Below are 23,323 nucleotides of genomic sequence, written 5' to 3'. Positions count from 1 at the left end.
TTTTCTTTACGTTAATCTCTAGCCCCTTTTGACTGCAATAATCATTAAAAGTATTCAGTAAAATCTGCAAGCCATTTTTTGTTTGGGATATCAGAATGGTATCGTCCGCAAATAATAGAGATGCTACCCTTTCGCCATTCAATTTAGGTGCATCATTTTTACATCTTTCTAAATATGAGGGAATATCATTCACGAAAATGGAAAAAAGCGTGGGGGCCAGGACGCATCCCTGGCGAACTCCACGTTCAATTGGAATTTTTCGTGATAATTCGCCATTAGGACCCCATCTGATTCTCGCAAAGTTCCCTTCGTGTAATTTTGTAATCTGAGCTACTATGTTGTTTGGCATACCCACTGCACTCAGCGTTTTCCACAGAAGATCACGTGGCACCAAGTCGAATGCTGCCCTTAAATCAATAAAGGCAACATATAGATGGGCCTTTTTTATCTTTACGTACTTCCAATAGAGGCAGCAGAATCTAAAGCACTGATCTATAGTGCTGACTTTTGTTCTAAACCCGGCTTGGAATTTGGTCAAAAATAAATTTTCATCCAACCAATTACTCACTCGTGCTAAAATATGGCGCGAGTACATTTTCTGAAGGATGTCCATTAAGCTTATTGGCCGATAATTACAGGGATCCTTCCTGTCTCCTTTTTTATATATTAAAACAATTTCAGCTCCCTTCCAGCTTTCAGGAAATTCTAGGCTGTATGATAGTTTGTTACACAGATAATTGATATAGGGTGCCCATATTTTCGAGTCATGCTTGTAAAGATCCCCGGGGATTTTATCCAAACCTGGAGCTTTCCCAGATTTTACTTGGCTTATAGCCAACTCTGTTTCCCCCAGGGTAAAAACAAGCGGATCTACTGGAGTTTCATAACTTACTGTGTTGGAAGCTATGTGAGGATCATCATATTTTCTATACAAATTAGTACAATGAGTTACCCACGTTTGCTCATCTAAAAAGGTGTCCTTAACCACCCTTCCTACATTGTTCCCATTTGCTATCAACCTCCAAAAAGCTACAGTATCATGTGATCTTGCAGCTAACAACAATTCCGCCCATTTCTCTTCCTCCCACGCAATTTTTGCTGTCCTTTGGACAGTTTTGTAGTTATTTCTAGCTTTTTGTACATCCAATTGCGACTTAGATTTGATCGCAATTAACCGTTCCCTCTTGGATGCTCTACAGGATCTGTCATACCAAGGCTTGCTATGAGACAGATTCTGGATCTTCTGCTGGTTTTTTTTAGGCATTTTAGTTACCAGTAATTTCAATTTAAGAAAAAACTCCTGATGTATAGTCAAAAAGGAGGTTTTTACTTCCTCCTCGGGAGTTAAACTTAAATATGGAGCAAAGGTCCCAGCAAAAAGTAAGTATATTTCGCTAAGAATATCACTACGATCCAAAATAAATGGCCATTTTAGCGATCTCCTGTTATTACTAATATGGATCTCATTACTGTCACTAACACCTTCCTCAGATGAAAGTGGTAAAAAGGGATCACTAAATAGTGCGACTTCTAAGGTCAAATTTAATGGAAAGTGATCACTTTCGCCCCTCTCCACTATTTCGAGATCTATAAGATACGACCAAAGGGGGATGGAAGCTATCACAAAATCCAGATTACTCTTATAGGTGGTCCTACTAAAGGTTGGTTTTTTTAAGATGTCAGACGGTAACCGACCGTTACAAGCCCTAAGGAAGTGCTCTATGCATAATTTGTTCAGCTGGAGAGCCAAGGTGGAACATTTGACTGACTTATTATTCCCGAGGAAGGGGATTTTATTGGCCTGATCTTCTTCCTCAAAAATCTCACTTAGGCCCGAAACAGGTTCATAGTTACAATTCAGATCCCCAGCCAAAACAACAAAATCCTCCCTAGGATCCAGCCCTCTCAAAAAGCAATCCAGCTTAGAAACAGTTGGAGATTCCCTTGATGAGGAAGTGGGCCTATTGTAGATGTTTATTAGGAATAATTTATTCCCGTTGGAGGTTGTTATTTTTAATGCTAGGATATCTACAGAATTCACGTCTATCACCTCAATATTAACCTTTAGATTGATTTTTACCCAGATCAAGAGACCCCCCGACGGCCTTCCACTTCTAGAGGGGGTTGCCCCAATACCATAGGTCTTATAGCCTACCCTGTGAGGAGTGTCAACTGCCCATGTTTCCTGGAGTAAGCAAAAATCAAAAGATTCTATAAAAGTTGCCCACTCGGGATCCCTCAAATTGCTAGCAACCCCGGCTATATTCCAGCAAACCAGGTTAACCTGCAACCCAAGTACAGAAGGCATGGCGATATTAACCCTTGGCGTCTTGTCACCAGTGTGTGACCCCAGGTGGGTTGCTGAAGATATTCCCTCAGGAGGTGAGTAGCTTAAAGTGCATGTTGGTTCTACTTGTTCTTCAGGAATATTTATGTTATAAATTACAGTTTTAACCGGAGATCGGGATACAAGAGTTGGCAATGAATTACACTCATTTGCATCTCCCAAAGCAGTGAGATTCCTAATGTCTCTTCCCTTGTCCCCCCCACTCGGGAAACTTCAATCACAATTATCAAGACCACTGAAAACATCAAAACGATTTGATGTTTCAAGTGGTGTAAAGGGTTTTAGATGATCCGTCCCTCTGTTTTGAAAGTTTGGATTTCTAACTGGAACATAGTTCCATCCCAAGGGGTCTGGGATTGTCACAGGGCAAGGGGCATAATGCATACTTCTCATACTCTGTTGGATCGGTGGATACTGAGCATGTTGATTACTCCCAATATTCTGTACAAGAGGGTAATTAGGTAGCTGAATTTGGGTTATACAGTGTGAGGTGGGATACTGAGAGGGAAACACCACTGACCTTGGATAAAAGTACGTTAGGGGTCTTGGAATTATAGTGTTATTAGGACTGCCTGTCTGCCAGTTCAATATAAAGTGAACCGCATTGGGGTCCCTGAAATTCACAACCACTGTGTCACCATCGATGTCTTTGGTTCTGCCCCCCAGCCATTCAAGGCGACGGACATGAACTATTTCCCCATTGATGTGATTTGCAATTGGCCTATGCATTCTCAGCCAATGCGTTATCTTGTTTTTTAATTGGAAAAAACCCTCCCTCTTATTTTGATCAAGGGCTGGCACACCTGTTAGGACTACCACGTAGGGTACTGCCTCTGGTGGAAGTTCGGGCAACGGAACCCTTTTTGGTTTCCCCCAGGTGCGTCTGGTTTCCCTCACCTCCCTTGTTGCATCTGTCAAAACTAGATTAGATATATTACCAATACTTTTAGAAGTATTATCACTAGTTTTGTTGGCAACAGTACCCAACAGTTGATCAGCAGTTTTAACTTGAGGTGGTCTGGGGGATGCATGGTGATGAACAATAGCTGATACTGTATTCCCCATAGGTTTAGAGGCAGATGTAATTGAGGAAGGGATAGGAGCAATACAAGGGGGAGTAGATGGAGGTGGATAGGCTATAGATGACAAGATTTGTGGTGCGTTGTTAGAAGCTTGACTGGCTACATTGATAACACCTTTATGGACTACAAGATCTTTTTTGACCATTGCATTCTCAATTTTAGACAGTCTACACTCCATTTCCATTAACCTCTCCAAAATAGATGCAGAGTAAGATTTAATCAAGTTCTCAATATCAAGTAGGGACACAGGACCCTTGTTCTCAATATGAACATCATCAATCACACTAGTGTCCATACTGTCCTCCTTGTCTGCAGATGGATTAGCTAGGACTGGGGATGTAGATATAGTGTGAATCCCCTCTAAATCTGTTTGTACAACATAGGGATTCTTGGCAACCATAGCCAATTTTTTGCCAAAATCAGAGCAGCTCAATTTAGGTTGCAACGGATGCCACCTTTTCCGCCGTTTTTTGTTTGGCGGCGGACCATAGATTTTCCCCGTTAGTGGTAATTTTTTGGCCTTGTTGCGGACTACATGTGGTTGAGACAAAACTTCTCCCTTTGGTGTCGTTACACTACTTGCAATTGGTGTTACAGGCAGGCCAATCGTGTCCGACCTAGATACGGTGTCCGGTGAAAGTACAGCCATATTTACTTCCGGGAGTAGACTATCCAATATAATAATCGACTCATTGGCTATTATACCAGTAACGGTGTCGGGAGGTCCAATCACGGGAGTTAAAGGTAGTGAAACAGACCCATTCTTTATGCTTTCCACGGAACGGCGGCGATCTGCCCGCCGCTCCGCCAGGACAATCTCCCTAACAGTATCAGGTGATGATTTAGAAAAATAATTATCCAAAGTCCCATTGAGCAACAACCCCTGTTTGTCCTGCACGTGTTGCTCAATGTTATTGGTGGCCATCTATAAGGGACAGAGAGCAGATGGCAAAATAATTGGTGGTGATAGAACAATATTGCAGAAACAGTCAATACCTGTAAACAAATGGATATGCCCAGTCCGGTCTCCTCGGTTCTCGGAGGGTCTCAGAGGGTCCGCCCTTAGTCCGGGCTTCGTCCCGGGATCCGTCCCGCACACGCGTCCCGCTAACGCGTTGTGCTTCCTGGTCTTATGCCGGGGATTAAAGAGGGGGCGGAGACACGGGAAGAGGCGGCAGGTGTGCTGGATGGGTCACGCACAGCCTGGTGGGCCTCGCAGTCCCGTCCTCCTGGAACAGCGGCAGGTCTCTCTCCCTCACAGCTTCTGATACCGGGGCTCCAAACAGCTGACAGGGTCACAACGTCCAAAACTCCACAGCGAGCGGCACCCGCGAAGCGGGGGGCCGCGAGGAGTTATCAAGGGCTCAGAGCAGGGGGGCGGAGACGCGGGAAGAGGCGGCAGGTGTGCTGGATGGGTCACGCACAGCCTGGTGGGCCTCGCAGTCCCGTCCTCCTGGAACAGCGGCAGGTCTCTCTCCCTCACAGCTTCTGATACCGGGGCTCCAAACAGCTGACAGGGTCACAACGTCCAAAACTCCACAGCGAGCGGCACCCGCGAAGCGGGGGGCCGCGAGGAGTTATCAAGGGCTCAGAGCAGGGGGGCGGAGACGCGGGAAGAGGCGGCAGGTGTGCTGGATGGGTCACGCACAGCCTGGTGGGCCTCGCAGTCCCGTCCTCCTGGAACAGCGGCAGGTCTCTCTCCCTCACAGCTTCTGATACCGGGGCTCCAAACAGCTAACAGGGTCACAACGTCCAAAACTCCACAGCGAGCGGCACCCCGCTATCCCACTCACCAAGCATGGATCCCATTATTTATTAAAATTCAAGTAAGCATTAAGGCAAATGCACATTATTTCAACATGCAAACCCTAGAAAGGTTCTCTCCTGCCAAATGTTTTCACTCAAAGGCCACCCAGTTCTCATAAATAAGACCCTCTTCTCAGGTCGGTTGTTGAAATCAGTGCTAATTTAGAGACAAATCCTTGAATGTATTAATATTAGTTTTGTTTTTTAAGATTTGCCAGTTTTACCCACCATGAGCCCTATTTGGAATTTTGCAAAAAAAATCAATTATGGTGGATCAAGAATTTCCCGTAGCTCATGGAATCCAGTGATGCTATAAGGAACTCTAGGGAGAGATAACATACACATTCCAGGCCATCAGTTGCCCTGGACCCCTCCTATTTATGTCCTTCACATCTGTTCTATAAAGCAGCGGTTCCTAATCTTTTGACCTCTGTGGACCTCCAATGAATCACCAATAGAATGGTGAGAACCCAAGCCACGTCTATGATTTGAACCTCAAAACAATATACCACAAAACAAATTATTAAAATATTTGATTTCATTCACAAGCGAAAAACATCAAAAGCAACATTTTAATTTTGATGGAAATGTTGGGGCTGTTCTGAAATGTTTTTATTTCTAAAAGCTAAAGCAATATGCAAGGCCCTAGCATACAACTTTGGCATTTTTGCTCTTAATGCATTGTCTCTTTTTGTTGGGGTATGCCAATGCTTTAGTTGAGGCCACCAGTCCATGTTGGGTCCTGTTTGTTGTAGTTGTGCTGGTCTCACTAATCAAGTTAAAGATATCAACTTCATTTTTAGACTCCCATTTCAAATCCCCTTACATTAACAGATCATTTAAAGAATTCACATTTTCCATTTTTGTGTATATTTACTCATTTGCCAATATTATTTCATTTTTTAAGCGGGCAAGGATCCCCTAGGCATCGCAAACCCCAGGTCAAGAACTGTTGCCGTAGAATAAAGTAGATACTGAGGGAATGTTTTTGTGAAATTAGCCTAATCTCGGTCCACACAGCCTTTACAACACAGCTGTTTTCATGCATATATTTAACCAGGCTTGCATTACAACGCATTTACCGTTACCATGCATGCTGTTACAATGAATTACTAAATGTATGTATTGTAAAGCTATATATGTGGTAAGGATGTGAAACGTTACCACTCCTAGCCTTTACCACGCATGCCTTTCCAACGAATTACGTTGTAAAGGTATGTGTGCTAAGTATGTGTGTGGTAAGGGTGTTGGAGGCTATCTGTAACATTGGAGGAAACGGAAAGACCCTTCCGCTTCCTCTTTATGGCTCATGCCGTACCTCAGAAGAGCTGGAAAGGTGACATCGTCGAGGGGGATTTAAAATTAATTTGTCTTTAATATTTATATTAATGTTTTTTTATCAATTTATTGAGTTAATTTACATTTACTTTGGGGGGAGTTGCATATGCTAGTCTTTAGAAGGAGTGGGGCCGTGGGGTGGAGGTCGCACAGGGGTCTGTTTCTAGGGCTCAGGGGAGGCATAGTATTTATAAAGTGTCTTTTTTTTTTTTTTTTTTTCGTCTGATGCAAATCACAAACTTCATTCAATAATTCACAATTTATTCCTGAGCGTATATCCTGATTAGCTTCTTCACCCTTCTTACACTAGAGTACTCTCTCTCTTCCCGCACGTTCCTTGGAGCAACCTCTTCCCCCTCGTTTGCAGTAAGGAATCTACTGTTGTGTGAATTATGATGGAATAGATCCATTTTATGACTCCGTTCAGAAAAAAACCTTTACCACAAGTATGCCCTTAACATTCATGCTGTTACACCAAAATTCATTGTAAAGATCTGCGTGGTAAAGGTATATTTGTGGTAAAGATTATGCGTGGTAATAACCTTCACATTGGAAAATATGCGAAGTAACGGCATGTAGTGCAACAAAATGCGTTGTAACGTCATACTACCCTTTAAAATCTTACCAGTAAATTTGTACCTTAAGATAATCGGCAGGATTACTGTAGAAAATTTGATCTACTTCTAACAGATTTTAACCCACATTGACACACCTATAGAGGAAGCAAAGCATATACATCCAGTGGCTGAATTTCACAATATGAAACCAGAAAACCTGGGATTAATACCGGCTACACCACTCTACCAAATTGTGTGATACTTGACAATTGTTTATATTCACTTTCCCTCCATTTTCTACATTATCATATACAAAAGGACATCGAATAACATGACTTCTGGATGTGCATTGTACCAAACCTTCTCCTGTGTTTGATTTAATAATCTGTAATGCTTTTCATGTATAATAGGGACCAAGCCTAAAGAGTGAACTTTACAACTGACTTGCATCTTAGTTCATTACTTACATTATTGTCAGGGTGGTGTAAATTAATGTTTGACAACTATTGCTATAAAAACATACTTCTCAATCTACTGATAGAATGTTATAATGTGGTGTACTAAGGTGAAGCTGTTCTGCATGTTAATGAAATTATAATATTTTGCCACTTTTTTTGCAAGATGTCTTTTAAAATAAAGGTGTTTCTAAATTTAGGCTATGCAGAATAACCTAGGGCCAGATGTAGGAGTACATTTACCGACCGGTAACGGCCGATTTCGGCCGTTACCGACCGGTAAATGGGTATTTGGTATGTAGGGGGCAATTTTACAGATTCTGTAAATTTACCGAATTGGTAAATTTACCGAATCTGTAAAATACCGAATCGGTATTTTTACCGATTCGGTAACGACCGGATGTAGGTGGGACTCTTCAGAGTCCCTAAGGCCTTACAGAATCGGTATTTTACAACCCAATCCAATTGGGTGGTAAAATACTGATTCCAGGTGTGCAGGCACATGTGTGCATGCACACCTAGCCATGTGACCGACAGACATGCCCTTAGGGCATGTCTGTGTGCCACATGGCACACATGCCCGTCTTTGGGGTGCTAAAGGGTGTCAAAGTGACACCCCCCTGCACCCTTGCTAAAATCGGTATTTACCGATTCTGTAATTACAGAATCGGTATTGCCCATTGATTCCTATGGGCTTCAAGGTCCATAGGAATCAATGGGCAATACCGATTCGGTATTTACAGATTCGGTAAATACCGAATCTTAACGATTCTGTAATACCTACATCTCCCCCCTTCATATTTACCGACTCTTAAATACCGAATCGGTAAATATTCGGTATTTAAGAGTCGGTAAATATGAATTACCTACATCTAGCCCCTAGTGTATTTAACTTATTTCTTAATGTTAGTGCTGAGTCGAGAAAACAGTAGCCCAGTGCTGCTTTTGACCAGGGAGCTCCATGTAAAGGTCAGGAGGGCCGCATGCAGTCCTCAGGCCGTACTTTGAGTATCACTGGTCAAAAGCAGCACTGGGCTACTGTTTTCTCGACGTGCCCCTTGACCACAAACCCATTTGCTCTGTTGATTTCTATTGGACTGGATAATAACGTTTTCAAGACTTTTTATTGCCTGACCCTAGCTCACGAAGTTCTGGCATTAGATGAAAACCCCAGCAGTACCAGCTTTTGGGAATTTCCCCAGTTTTAGGATGGTTTAATTTCCTTCTGCCACTCATAGCTACGAAAATCTGTTGTTACTAGTTGTTACGATCAGTCACCCATGTCTCTTCAACCCCATTTGGCTAGGATCAGCGTGAGGTACACTAGTCCTTCTGCTTCAGACATCCTTTCTCGCTACTGCATTTACAGTGGAGGTCTGAGGGCTAAATATTTCAGTGCTGACTCAGGCATCATTGATTGCTGGTGCACCCAATTCTCAGTACAGTAGGGAAATAGGCCTCTCTCAGGTTGGTATTAATAAGCACACTTTGTTGGCAAAGTGCAGTGCCACACTTAGGCTCACCGGACAAACCACAACAGGAAAAAGTCTACCACTTCCAAAGCATGGCTCCATCTTGTAGTATTCCTCTGCCACCCTCAACCTCCCAGCAGCCACCTTTTAACACAAATGTTAGGCACACCAATGTCCATGAACCTTGAGGACGTATCTTCTCTTTCCTTTGGAAAAAGATACATGTTTAAATAATTAATGTATTTCATAACAGTAGTTTTTAATTCTTTCTGTTTATTCAATTCTGTTCAGGTCCAGGAACTGTTAGAGAAAGCGTCAAACTCGAAGGTAAGTGAAATTGCTGTTTTCTTATAATATTCTAGTTTCTTTAGCACCTGTTATTTCACATCAAACACAATCAAGGTTTCATTTTGAACTACCCACTGGGCTGACTGCCAGCAGCACCTTTCTCCTGTGGCACAGTTTGCTTCTGTTAGTCATGGATAATGCACAGAAACCATTCTGTAATATGAAGAATATCTGGTTCAGGAAGATTGAGTGAGTCCTTCATAATCCGCGGAAGGACTGAAAGCTCTTAGAGCAGATGTCGTAGACCTTGATTTGAGCAGATATTTGAGCATACCTTGATTTGATGAAACTGGCCAGAAAGTCTCTAGAACATATTTCGTGGTTCATAAAGCAATACAGGTATATTTCTAAAAACAATCCATGGGCTTCAAGGCCTATGACAACGTTGGTGTGCATGAGTGGTTACATTCTTAGCCGCAGATGCAGATTTCGGAAGAAAAGTATTCTGTACACAGACGCTATGGTGGGGCTGTTGCATACAAACATTCAAGGCAACTCATTGAGTGATTGGTTCATTTGTGCATTGATGCGTGGTTGTGCAGCTGGGTGGAGCAGAGGTATGTTAAAGGGATCAGCAAGTCAATATGTGCTGGCGGATCAACCATAAGATCATTTTACCAGAGTTTAAGAAAATTGATCTCTTATTTCAGATTCTGTCCTCGTGCCCAGAGATCCAATGGCATTTTATAGGTCACCTACAGAAAAACAACATCAACAAATTGCTTGGTAATTTAGCTACTTTACGTTTCTTATTTTTTTGTGTTAACGTTGTAGCTGTGTGTGGTGTTTTGTTAATCATGGCTAATAGTTCCACATTTTCATTCCTCACAATACTTTTCTGATTTGCTTATTAAGCAATTATTGTTTTCTGTAGAGATCCTCTCCAAGTGTGTCCCCCGTCATTTCATGTTCTATGGTTCAGCATTTACTTGATTGGCAACAGATTAATGTAAAACACAACCAAGGGGGTATATTTTGAGTGCAGACATAAATGCATGATTTACAAAGTTGTTGCTGTGAGTAGTTATGACTTTCTCCTTGTAGTACTCCTGGCTTACTCTTGAGTTATGGGACTAAACCAGGGGTAGTCCTGGCTTACTCCTCTGTTACTCCTGAAATTCAGGATCAAGGAAGGCAGCTTTCAGGAAGACCATGGCAAACTGGGGTTACTGGGCTCAAATTGTTAAAACTGGACCATTTTACCACGGTTGTCCTAGGGTTCAACCTTACCATTGAGCATAGAATGACCACAAAGTACACCCCTTTGGCACTTGACCCACATGTTATCAGCACACACTTGGGGAGGTAGTGTGGCGTTAGAGAGACTAACAAAAACACCTGATAATAATTGTTCCGCCAATACTTAAGTTTGTAAAGGAAAGTACTTTTACTAAAACACAATGACATTGCTGTACATAATCATTTGAGGACTTTGCAAGTGATACTGATTGTCTTTTAGATTACCTTAGTTACTAGTTACAATCTTAATGGTTTCCTCTGAACAAGCCTTTTGTGACAAGTTAATTGTACCATGGCCCTCCGAGGTGAATCTCAGGAGGATTGTCCATAAGGAGCTTCTGTAGCCTACATCACCCTTCTGCCTAAGAGTTATCAATTTTCGTCCCCAAAATATTCCCTCCTCACTCCTTTTAGATCATAATAATCGAGTACCTTCCTGTCTTTGGCTTTCACTCTGCTGCACCAGCAGTCTATTTCTAGATTAGTTGATGTGCACTTGGTATAATCCATCAAGTTGGACTCCTCTTCTCTTGTCCATGGCCCAGCCACATTGGTTGCAGTCCACTCTAGATGTGGCGGGGTAGGCTTAGTCACATCATTGTAGACCACGCCAGTACTGGCATTGAAGAAGCTGTGCGGTGATCACGCTGCTTGGGGATTTGGTGAAGCCTGCTCCATTTGTTCTCCAGAGGTCCAGGTTTAACACCAATCCAAACAAAGATAGGAGCCAACTTAAGCTACAGTAGTCAGTCATGCAATTGCTGATGTCATCATCCACGAACAGGGGTGGCCCTCCTCGATGGCACAGCTCAGTCAAGTGCCTCCGTGACTGTGGTCAGAAGTGGATGAGGGCCCTTGAGTGTATTTCTTAGCTTCTAGTAGTTGGATCGACCACTAAGCACATCAATTATCTTCATGAAGGCACCCCTGTCCTCGTCAATTTGACATGACCGCCCACATTGCAGGTGCACCACTCAGGTCACCTGGACCTCCCATGTCAGAGTTAGCGGTGCAGGTCCTCACTGTGATACAATGACGGTCACAGTTCTCCACTGCCTTAGCTTCTTTGCTATCTTCCTATTCCAGGCAGCATTTTCCTCCTACAAGGGCACCTCCTCAGCAGTCAGTCATCTCTTTATCTTTGAAGCAGACTCTGAGGCAGCTTCTTCTTGTAGGCTTTTTAACGTTCCCATCTTCTAGGTCTGAATCTGGCAAGAGAAGATGGCAGCGGATTCCATAACCCTGGAACACGGAAAATATCTTATGTCGCTACTGGTATGCGACCCCTGGTTCTGATAGAAACCTCTTCACACACTGATGGAAGTGTCTGCCCAATCTTTTTTCCAAAGTTGCTGACAGTAGTGGTGTTTTCCAACAGTCTGTTGTGAGACCTGTTCTGAGGAGTTCAGATCCTTTTGCTTATTCTGCTCATACTAAAAGCCTGGGTCTTTGTTACAAGTTGCTAGTAAGAAGTTTGTGTCGAATTGGAAGCCGCTTGTGAGAAGAAATCTAAAGCAAGGATACAAAATAAGGGAGCTTGTCCCACTTAACCATTTGTTAACCTGAGGGTGGTAATCCATTCCCGTGAATAATGGGCCAGGAAATGATAGGGAGACTCCCCCACCTTCAAATGGACACCCTTTCTTCTCTCCTTCACACCAAAAAGTCTTCCCACTCAGACGATCCCTCAAATGTTCTGGAGGAGCCCTGCAATCCACAAAGGCTCTCTGGGTTTTCTCCCACCCTCCATAATGGGTACCACTGGGATGTGAAAAATACAAAATGGATTCCAATATGGACGTGGCCACATACATCACACATACTCCACTTGCATCCTGTATTCATACAGGTAGACATACATGAAATGCATTCATATCGTACATAGGTGGGCAAAAGATGCTGTTATATGAGATAGACATACCAACTATCCCTAGTGAGGACACATAAAAAAGCCTGCTTTATAACCATAATTATCACTGCAACAGTTATCAGTCCTCTACAGCTCGGTAGGTTGAAAGGGGTCATGCTCGGTAAGGAGGGTTCACATGGTGTTACTCTCCACACCAAAGATGGATGCTTTAGGACTTTAAGCAGTGTTAGACATATACCTCTAGCACACATGCATAATTGTCATGTGTGCAGAGGTGGGGGTCAGTAATCTACAGCTTGCCATATTGAATTCTGGGCAGAGGTGCATTCTTGCCAGAGCCATGTAGAAAACCTTTCTCTGTTCCTAAAAGGCAGGTGTACAAGATCAGGCCAATGTAAAATCTTTATAAAACTGGCACCATATGTGCAGAGGGCCAGGTTTGTATAAGGCCTGCATTGCATGACTTGGATCATTGTATGCAAAAATTAGAGTGGAAATGTTCATCTTCGGGTATCAAACTAAACAAGCGACAATGGTGAGCACTACTTTTATTCTTTCATTTCCTTCATTTAAAGAGTGATGATAGGGCGGCAAGAAGAGCTTGAAGCAAACTCTTTGTATGTAAAGAGGAATAGCCATTCCGAAGTGTTGACTATCTGCACACCATAAACAAGCCTTGTGGCATAAGGACCACCTCAGAGGGTATATGTAAAGCCCTATTCTAATGGGTAGGGTGCCACTTTCAGAAAGGCTTTTGAGCAGAGAAATGGTCTGCTTAGCACGTGCTAAGCAGTACACTTGTCTGTAATTGTGAAGATTGACAAGGTTATCTGTTTCTTGTATGCGATTGACGTTAACCCCATTGTTTGTAACTCTGCCCCTGATAAATTCTGAAGGCCATCAGGTTTTATCAGTGTGCCACACTCAGCTCTGTGAACTTTTTTAATCTTTGTGAGACTAGTTTTTTTAACTAATTCCATAAACTTAACCAACTGTTGGTGCACAAGATTGTATTGTGTGAATCAACCTCAATACCACACTAACCCTGGTTTGTTGTAGTTCACCATGGGCAAAGTTAGTGAAGGATTTAGTTTGTGGCTTAGAAGAGGATGGCAGTGCAGGCCTTCGATAACAGTGAAGGTTATCACAAGTGTTGTGCAAGACTCTTTGGAACGGAAGCACTTTATGGATTGTGTTTGTTGTGCAGTCTTATCTTCTGTCTGCATCTGAACATTCCAACTCTTCAATAGATGTGTGCTTTGTCCTTGAGATATTAAACTATGAAACTGAGACATCAAACTATGAGATTGCTCTTTTTTAGTGCCCTTGCCCACAGAGACTTCGTTTGTATGTTTCCCTAGCCCAAAACTTTTTTTATTGTTGTGGTCTTTCTCTGTTTTTTGTGGTTTTTTTTTAAGTTGAACATGAACAGTTACTCAGGATCCTCATCATGAACTCTTATGCAAGTATGCTCAAAGTGAAATTGCACATCATGCATTATAAGCAAAATTGTCCACCAATTTCTGTCCGCACTTATGAGAATTGAAACCTGCTAATGTGAACTCTTCTCTGTATATACTTTCAGGCCTACACTGCATCCTTTGATGTTTGTTTTAGCTATGGAACTACTGATATGTTAATATGTCTAATTAGAGCATCATGTATGCTTACACACCCAAAGTGAACCTGTACATGTGTGGTGGTGAAAGAGCTTTTAATAAGGCTTTGCGGCTTTAAATATACTATATATGTTGTGTTTTTTCCAGGTGTCCCAAACCTCTTTCTGTTGGAAACAGTTGATTCCATTAAACTGGCTGACAAAGTGAACGCCTCCTGGCAGAAAAAAGGCTCACCTGAAAGGTTGAAGGTGATGGTGCAGGTGAATACAAGTGGAGAAGACAGTGAGTATCCCTGACTGAACGGTTTCCCTAATCACTAAATGGCTCCACTTGCCGCTTCTGCTCTATAGACCTGTTTGGCATCGCAACTTCAGAGCCCCATGCAGCTCTATTGTGGCCCTCATAAAATCACTGCTTCACACCCACAGAGGACCATGCAGACTTAGTGCTGCCATGTAGTCACAACATCAGAGGCTAATCCTCCCTTAATCCTGTCCTCTGGATATCAACATCAGAGGCCCATCCGTCCTTAGTACTGCCCTCCTGATATCACTGCTATCTGGTATGGACCACACAGCTGTTATTAATGCCTCTTTGCATGATACCACTGTTCCAAGGCAAGGATCTTGACACAACTCTGTGCATCTGCAGACTTGACTAGCTCTGCCTGCCTATACAATTCACCACCCTGCTTCGAAAACCTCTTGATCTTCTTATAGGCCGTCCACCTCTGGGTGGCAGTTTTGGGGTTCAGTGCAGGCAAGTCCGCTGCTTCCCTTCTCTTGAGACTATTGTCCGACAAGGGTGAGTTGCCTGTATAGTTGCCAGGAACGTATGTTAAAACAGTTGACCCAGTGGGCAAGGTCTAAGATCATTTGCTTAACTCAGGGATGTGCTGCTCCTATCCCTATTTCTTCACCTTGTGAGGGATTGCTATAGTATTTTTACTACATCCCATCAAGTCCTGTGATGTCCAACAGCACAATCCTGTGTTTTTTCACCCTGCCGTTGGATGGTCAATTTCATTTTAGCTGCAAACTGTGTGCTTCAGTAACCATTTACAAACCTATTGCGGAACGGTAAAAGATTTAAGGCTATGACATGGTTTTAGCTTGTTATATAACTGTTATAATGTCTTTCAACTTATAAGTTCCTTATTTGCGCTCATACAAGCTGAATATCTATAATCTGCTTTTTTCTTGATGCTACAGCAACGTGTCCGCTGCTCAAGAACACTCCAGTAAACGACTGTGAAAGATTCTATATACCAACCCTTAGGGGCCGGTTACGATCTCAATAGGAATCTCTTCTGACCGAAACGGTTTCGAAATAGTTTCCAAACAAATCGGCTTCTGCAAGTCCGACTGACCGATTACGATGCTTCCGTACATTGTTCGGTCGGATTCCCATTGACTTTAATGGGAGCCTGTGTTCCGAACGAGAACACAGGATCCCATTGAAAAAAGAGGTTGTTTGTGAAAACCATGCACCCTGTGATGGGCTTACCGTGGTGCCTGCCACACTGTGCATGGTTTAACAGGGGGTTCCCGAGCGCACCCCCAAGGGCCCCAACCAGAGACCTCCGGGTGAAGGGGGGCCTGCTACGGGCCCCTGAAGTCAGATTCCGACAGCCGTTTGGTGTCAGGCAGACAATCAGAACGGTTGTCCGAATCGGCCATTTTAATCACTTGTTCGGAAACCGTGTCCATAGAGCTGTACCAATTGGCTCAGAACGACTCTGTGTGTCCGGATGTCATTCGGAACCAATTCGGACAGCCCGAACGGTTTCCTTGCATTGTAATTGGGAGTCTGGAAAGGTGTCGGATTCGGTCAGAAACATAGGTTCTGAATCTGATTACCAAATCCGAAAACCCATTCAAAGCCTTCTTGGACGCCATCGTAATCGACCCCTTATTTGTGTGTGCAGCAAGTCTAAACCGAGTTGGTATGCAGCATCTTTCAAAACTGTTACTAAGCAATTTGTTGTCATTAAAGATTGTATAGCAAAGGGCACTTGTAAGCGAAAAGAAGCATTAAGACATCTGCCCGTTTTAGGCAAAGGAAAAAAAGTTAAAGAAAATGTACATGTAAATCTTTATATAACAGAAACCCCTCGCATATTTTGTGCATATAAGAAATATTACTAAAGAAAGGAAATCCCAAAAGGGGTGACTGGTTACAAACTTAAAATGTAAAATAATGTAGAATGTGTCCAGTATAGAAATCTTTGAAAGTCACTGAATTGAATCCAGATTTCAGGTTGTTGATCAGAGCCTTATGTGCGACTGTGTTGAAGGCTGCAAAGAAGTCAAGCAGGACCAGGAAGCAAGGGTTATTCTGCCATTGAGAAGTAGAGCATCTTTGACTACTTGAGGTGTATCTGTCTCAGTGCTGTAGTGTGGTCTGAAGCATGATTGGTAGCACTTGCTGATGTGCTTCTGTAACTAGATAGCATCTGCTTTCTCAATGATTTTCCCTATGAAGGAGAGGTGTGTAGTAGAGCAGAAGTTGGTATGGTCTGCTGGATTAGATTTTTTTTTAATTAGGTGAAGGATCTGAACTGTCTTGAGGGCATCAGGAATTTTTCTTTTCTTAGGGAGGAATGCACAATGTGGAGGAGGGTCATGGGGGGTTCTCCTTTGAGCAATTTGATGATTGAAGGAGGGAGGGTTTTGTTTTTATAGCAGGTTTCCTTGACAGGGTTCATGATATTAGAGAGATTAATATGCAATCCATTTAGTGGTGAGAAGATGGGGTATGGCTGAAGGCAATTAATAATGTTGTTGAATTTTATTTTGTCAATATGCTCTGTGAAGAGGAGGTTGATGGCATTGCATTTGTTGACTGAAGCAGGGACTGGGTTCTGGGAGATGGTTTGTGCGGTGTTTTAGTGCCTTGAAGAGGGTTTCACTTCTGTTGGTTGGCTCCCTGGTGGTGATCTTGTAGTAAGAGACTTTAGCTGTGATGGTCAGGGATTGGTGATTATCCTTTGGTCACCCGGGAGTTTTGATCTCCATTTTGATCTTCTCCATTTCTTTTCTTGCTTCCTGTCTTCGCATGGTACATCTATTTTCATCAAAGTCTTCTGTGTACCAGGGTATTCATGGCTTTGGCTTTGTGGATTTGGGTTTTCAGTTGGGCATGGTAACTGACATGAGTTCTTAAAGCAGAGTTGTATATGTTGAGGAGAGTATTGACATCAGTGGTGGGCCGGAAGTGTCCTGATTGTGTTGCAGTCTTCCCCCCCCCCCCCGCCACCCCACCAATGGACGTCTTTGATATACAAATAGTTTATTTTTCTTCTCTTCCTCCTTTTATAGTATATGAAATGGTGCATGGGATGTTGAGTGATGGTGAAGGGATCGGTCCATTCCAGGGCCACCAGTCTTTGGCAGTGCATATTCTAGGAGCATGATAGAATAAGCTGCATTGGGTTCTTGCGTGGTTTTATTTTGAGTGTTGGGAAGAGGATAGAAGACTTCCTTCATATTTTTAGGTCTCTGCTAGCGTAGGCCGCGCACATGCGCAGTCTCGCTGGCGAGATTTTATGTTTTTGGGTATCTTTTACTAGCGGGGTTTAATCCCCGCCCCTCTTTTCCATTGGCTGGCGTCACCGTTTAGGCTAAACGGTGGCCAGCCATTGGAAAAGAGCTTCCAGTGAAGTACAGTTTTCTCTTTTAGAGCCGTCCCACTTGGACTGGCTGACCTGACTTTCTGCTGGCATTAAAGGTTTGTTATGTTTATGGGGCAAAACAGATGGCCCCACAAAGAAGATAATAAACCTTTTGTGCCACAAGGAAGTCATGCCGAGGCAGTCCAAGTGGGACGGCAAAAAGAGGAAAGTGTTCGTCATGGCGAGCACTTGTTCAGTCATGCTACACAGTAAAATATGTCTAAATCGGACTCCGCACATCGCATCCTCGAGGCGTCTCTGACCTTGTGCTGTGGAATATACCAGTGCGAAGGTGGATTCCTCGAAAGGACTGAGTCGGCGTGCACCTGCTGTCAGGCACGATCCATCGCTCGGCATCTGAGTGGGAACTCCGAGCAGACACCCGCCGCCATGCGCTATCCATCCCTGGGAGCTGGGGAAGGAAGGCAGAGCTGTCAGACACTGCCCGCCGTTCGGAGCCGGTGGAGGGTGGCCGAGCAAGGCACCTGCAGTCATGCAGCAGCCATCGCTCGGAAGCGGCCGGTCCATCCTCAGCGCTGGGACCCACTGAGGACGGCTGAGGTGCTGTGGCGCAACAATGCGCTCAGAGTCAGCAGAAGGAATCCATCCCCCTCACGCGCAGACACGATGTGATGGCTCGATGATCGATAACCAATCCTCCTCCATCGTCTCTGGGAGCTGCAGCGCTCGATACCATGCCGCGGCGGCTACCTGCAGCCCGGCGTTTGAGCGCAGCGGCAGGGGTGGCAGCATGTCACTCGGCCACGCGGGCGTGGCCCGCACCAGTCCCTACACTGACATATTGGCAATTACAGCATTCTGGGAGAAAAGCGCGCGGTTTCCTAGTTGCTATTGATGTGCAGGGAGGAGGAGGGATCACATATCGGGCGTGTGCCAAACGCCACTGAAAATGCAGCTCGAGGAGCGTGGGGCACCCACTTCGTGGCACGCAGTAAAGCCATTATATCAGGCTACAGGTGACGCGAAAAACAGTCTCTAATAATGTAATTGCAAAATAGTTATGTCCCAGTTTTAGCCTTTTATAAAACTTATTGGAGTGAGTTGTACCGTCGGCTAGCACAGCCAAAAACATCGCTCGGAAAATAGCAGCAGTTCTCAAAATGGCTCTTTGTGTGTGACCTTTCCCTGACAGTTCACAGTCGTTAGACAATCTTAAGATATTTCATTGAACTTCTTCCTTGACCCAAAAATGTAGGCTTGTGGGGCAAGGGCCTGGTCTGGTTTCACAGCAACCTGGATGGGGGAGGTGGTCACTTGTTTCTTGTCTGACATTAGGCATCGAAACGTTGGTTCGACTGATGGATTGGTATACCTAGCGCTGTTGACGTACTTGAGCAGCCTGCGGGGAAGAAGAAAAGCTGTATCTCGGTACTTGACTGCTTCTGCCTGGCGGAGCTCCCTGGATTCTCGCAGGGGCCCATGAACAGGCCCTGCGGTTTCTGCTGCCGCCGCCGGTGCCTGGTGAGCTGGGGGAGGGGTGAGGTGCTCCGGGCTCACTGCCCACGCTCCTTTCCCCCGGTGCTGCAGCCCCTCAACCTTCGAGCTTGCTGTGCTTTCCCAGTCTCTCCTGAAACCACTGACAGTCTCGGGTGGGGGGACTGGCGGCCTTGCCCCGGTGATGATGCTCCCCTGGAGGAGGATGAACCGGTCCTGGGGCTCCGGATCTCTGAGCAACAAGGCAGACCCCGCCCGTGGCTGAGGGAGACAAACGCCAGCGGTAAGTTTAGGGTTGGGGACGGGTTTCGGGGTCGAGGGAAATAAGTGCAGGGGTGAGGAGGTTCCATTTCGATGGGTATTTCCTATGCCATAAGAGCGATGCTTTAACGAGGTGCTTCACTGTTATCTTAGTTACGTGAAAGGCAGGTAAAGAGCCCAGAATATGTGTGACATCGAGGCCAGGCACAGAATCGAGATCATTTATTGAAATAACAGGACAGATATGTACGGGCTAAGCGCGACGACGAGTGCAGACACAAAGGTGCTGCCTAAGCCATAAAATAATCTTGCCCATTGCGGTCACCCCTTCAGGAGATAAGATACAACTTTAAAATCGGGTGTAGTAGTGAGCAAATGCATAAGATAGGTACAACGCTGAAATTGTGCACTGGAAACTTTAGTGTTTTTACAGGGCATTTAAGACCCAGAGTGCAGAGAAAATCAGACACAGTTAAAGAATTTTGCAGATTTGAAGATCCTGATAGACCTATAACAAAGATACTATAGTAACCCAGGGCCCGATAACATTTCTTGTTAACCCCTTGGGCGCTCATGACGAGCTCAGCTCGTCATGAGGCACAGTGCTCATGACGAGCTGAGCTTGTCATGACTGCCGCAGGCGGTACACGCGGGGATAATTCCCCTGCTGTGCTGGGCGTTCCATTAAACGGGCGTGTTCATGACGAACTCAGCTCGTCATGAGCACAGCTCCACTGTGCTGCATGACGAGCAGAGCTCGTCACGAGCACCGCGGCGCTGCGCGCTGCCCCCCTCCCCCACGCACCACGGGGGAATTAGCCCCGCGAGGAAGGGGGTAATGAAGAAACAAAGGAGAGGTTTTCTGTATCAGCAATTAAGAAAACAATTGAAATGTTAAAACTTACAGGTGCAGCTAGACTAGATAATTTATCTACTGTAATAATAAAAGCAAATATCACCTGGTGGTCCAGCTAGCTTCATGTCCTTTTTCATGAAATCCTCCTGACAGGAAGATTCCCGGATAGTTGGAAGGGACGGTAAATAAACCCATAAACAAACGAGCATTGAAAATGCAACAGGTCTCGCCTTTTATTAAGTTAGCCATTTGCTTTGCTATACAATACCGTTAGCAAAGCAAATGGCTTTAACTTAATCAAAGTCGTGACCTATTGCACTTTCAATGCATGTTCTTGTTGGTGTTGCAGAAAATGCGTTCTATGTTCCTGCTATATATGTCAAAATTGAGAGGCTGTACATTTAATACGTGAATATTGTGAACTCTCGTAATTCGGACTTTGACTGAGGCATTATTTTAAGTTGTTAAGAACCAATGTGAATTCGCTCCTGGGCATACTCCCTTTAAGATCTTGATTTGATCTGGTAATTATGGCATAACAGATGTCAGCGAGACCACATATTATGTGATGTTGTTTAATTCTTTAAGAGCAGCGGGACATTATTAAAAGTTGTCCTGGCCAGATAATAATACCAGTAATGTATTTACTTCCTTTCATTTTTCAGGTAAACATGGCCTCCCACCAGCAGACACCGTGGCAACAGTGGATCATATCATCAAGAAGTGCCCATCCCTGGAGATGGTTGGGTTAATGACAATCGGGAGCTACGGACATGACTTGGAACAGGGGCCAAACCCAGACTTTCAGGTAAGATACAGCACAGAAGTATCATATTGTTTTGTTGCATTTTAAGGAGCTTCCTATTACTGGTGTTGCCCAGAGCGCTATGCTGGGCAGTTGAGTAAGAGGTTACCCTGCTTGTTTGTCATAATTGGAGATTCTTTGTTTACAGTTCAATCTATCTGGGTGTCCTGCATAAGAGATGAAGAAGAAGATGCCGCTGAAATTGCAGACGTCTGCAAAGTTAATCCTTGAAAATTGGTTTGACGTAGACTCTCTTGAAGCCACCAATAGAGTGCTTGATAATGGCTTTGTCTGGACATCTATACATTCTCCACTTGTGGATGTTCTGTAGGCTTCTTTGCTTTCCAAGGGCCGCACTATGTAGGGAAAATCGCGTTAACCCATTGGATCCATAACATAGCTTACAAAAAGTGGCAATGTTATATATAAAATATTCATAGAACGGAGCTCACTCCTACTCTGTAGCATACTGTCAATGCAATGCCCTCCAGCAGATGCCCACACCCTAGCACTGTATCCCATCCATTGTGCTTCGGTAAGCTAAAACCATTCTTTCCCCACACATCTCTACCACCTTCCTAGTCTCTCTTGCTTTTTTCTTCAGTTAAATGCATCCCCCAGTCACTAATTACACCCTGTAAATTGCTGCTTAACTAATTATGTTTTTGTTTATGCCAGTGTGATTACATACACTTGTGATCAGTGAAGTCCATGCATTTGGTTGTTTGTGTGTTTTGAAGCATGTTTTGAATTTTGTAGAGCTCCTAGTTCTTGGTGTTATTCTTGTTCAAGCAAAGCTTCTTTAAATAGCAGCCCTTGTATACCTATGTCTTAGCAGACGTTTTAAGAAAAAAGTATGTATTAAAGGATGAGAAATATCTGATTTCTGCATTTCAAAGTACAGCAGATAACGGTTATATCTAAACCAAATGAACTGGCTGCCCATATAGTATTCGGATACATCTCCGAGTGCTAATACGATTTATAATAAATTAGTAAGATCGTGTAACAAGCATTGGCAAAGCCAATAGGTCTAACCTCTTTAATGAAGGCGCGGATCTATTGGCTTTCCCAATACTTGTTAGTTGCAACATAGTGTATTGCCATAACCATTCATGGATAACAGACACATGGGCAGCTATTTCAGAAAGTTTTTTTCATTTTTAGTTAAACAGAATTCCAAGATGACGGCTGTACTTGACCACGCATTTGGATGCCCCAGTGACCATCTTTGAATGTTTTTTGTAAAGTTATAAAAAAAATAATTTCAAGATAGCTGCTGTGCATGAGCACACATGGGCGAACATCTTGGAATCGTTTTAGCCATGCACTATGCCAAACTCAACAACAGGCTTAGTCTGTTTAGTTACACAAGATCACATGCACCGAGTTGGTTCACATCATTGAAAGGTGATGATACAATAATGCGGCATAGATCGAGAAGAATAATTATATTCCTACTTGAAATCCAGGACTGATTGGGCCATCACACACAACAAGGCAGTATCTGCAGTTATGGAAACTCCAGGCACTTAGTTGAAGTGGTGTAAAAGCTCTGCACGCTGATGAGTCTGTTGCATACATATGTCTGAATAGAAGAGGTCACCTCAGTCTTTTGTTTTATCACTATTAATATTATAACAATGAAGCAGAGCAATGATGACTTCATGTCTCAGGGCATTCACTGACCCACACCTGGGACTTGCTTTTACTAACGATTATGATATATTTGTGTCAGCTGGTTCAGACTTTGGCAAGCAAAACTACAACAATATCTTTTAGCTATGCCAGGGTTTGTGTATAGGCTGAGTATTCTACTTCATTGATGTGGGCCTGCATGTATTAGATTTCTGTTACACCAATTGTATATTGTGTTATTGGTACTTACTTGTAGGTTCAGCTTCTATCATTGAAAGCATGGGCTGAAATAATTGCATGCAAACTTTTCCCGAAAAGGCAGGTCTGAGTGAAAGTGTCACATGTGAAATGGAGCACTAATTGGGTCTGCCACAAATTGTAGAGTGTTGCAAACATGTGATCGATTTAGATGGCAGATAAGCTTCCCATTGAGTAAATGCAGGGCGGTTCTACTACTCACAGACTGGACATCATGTGTTCAAGCGATGTGTGGCTACCATGC

At 43.8% G+C, this 23,323-nt stretch overlaps 1 protein-coding gene across 1 annotated transcript in view; it reads left to right on the top strand.

Moving 5' to 3' along the window:
- The window catches only part of PLPBP (pyridoxal phosphate binding protein), a 63,266-nt gene that overhangs the window by 25,225 nt on the left and 14,718 nt on the right, over nucleotides 1-23,323 (top strand). Inside the window, exons 3-6 of the mRNA XM_078665417.1 lie at nucleotides 9,349-9,384; nucleotides 10,056-10,131; nucleotides 14,281-14,415; nucleotides 21,044-21,186. Of these exons, the coding sequence (XP_078521543.1) occupies nucleotides 9,349-9,384; nucleotides 10,056-10,131; nucleotides 14,281-14,415; nucleotides 21,044-21,186 (390 nt within the window). The remainder of the gene's footprint in view (nucleotides 1-9,348; nucleotides 9,385-10,055; nucleotides 10,132-14,280; nucleotides 14,416-21,043; nucleotides 21,187-23,323) is intronic.

The sequence above is a fragment of the Lissotriton helveticus genome, chromosome 11, assembly GCF_964261635.1.
Source record: "Lissotriton helveticus chromosome 11, aLisHel1.1, whole genome shotgun sequence".
NCBI classification, from domain to species: Eukaryota; Metazoa; Chordata; class Amphibia; order Caudata; family Salamandridae; genus Lissotriton; species Lissotriton helveticus.
Note: the sequence above shows the minus strand (reverse complement) of the source record. Positions and strands in the feature narration are given on the sequence as shown.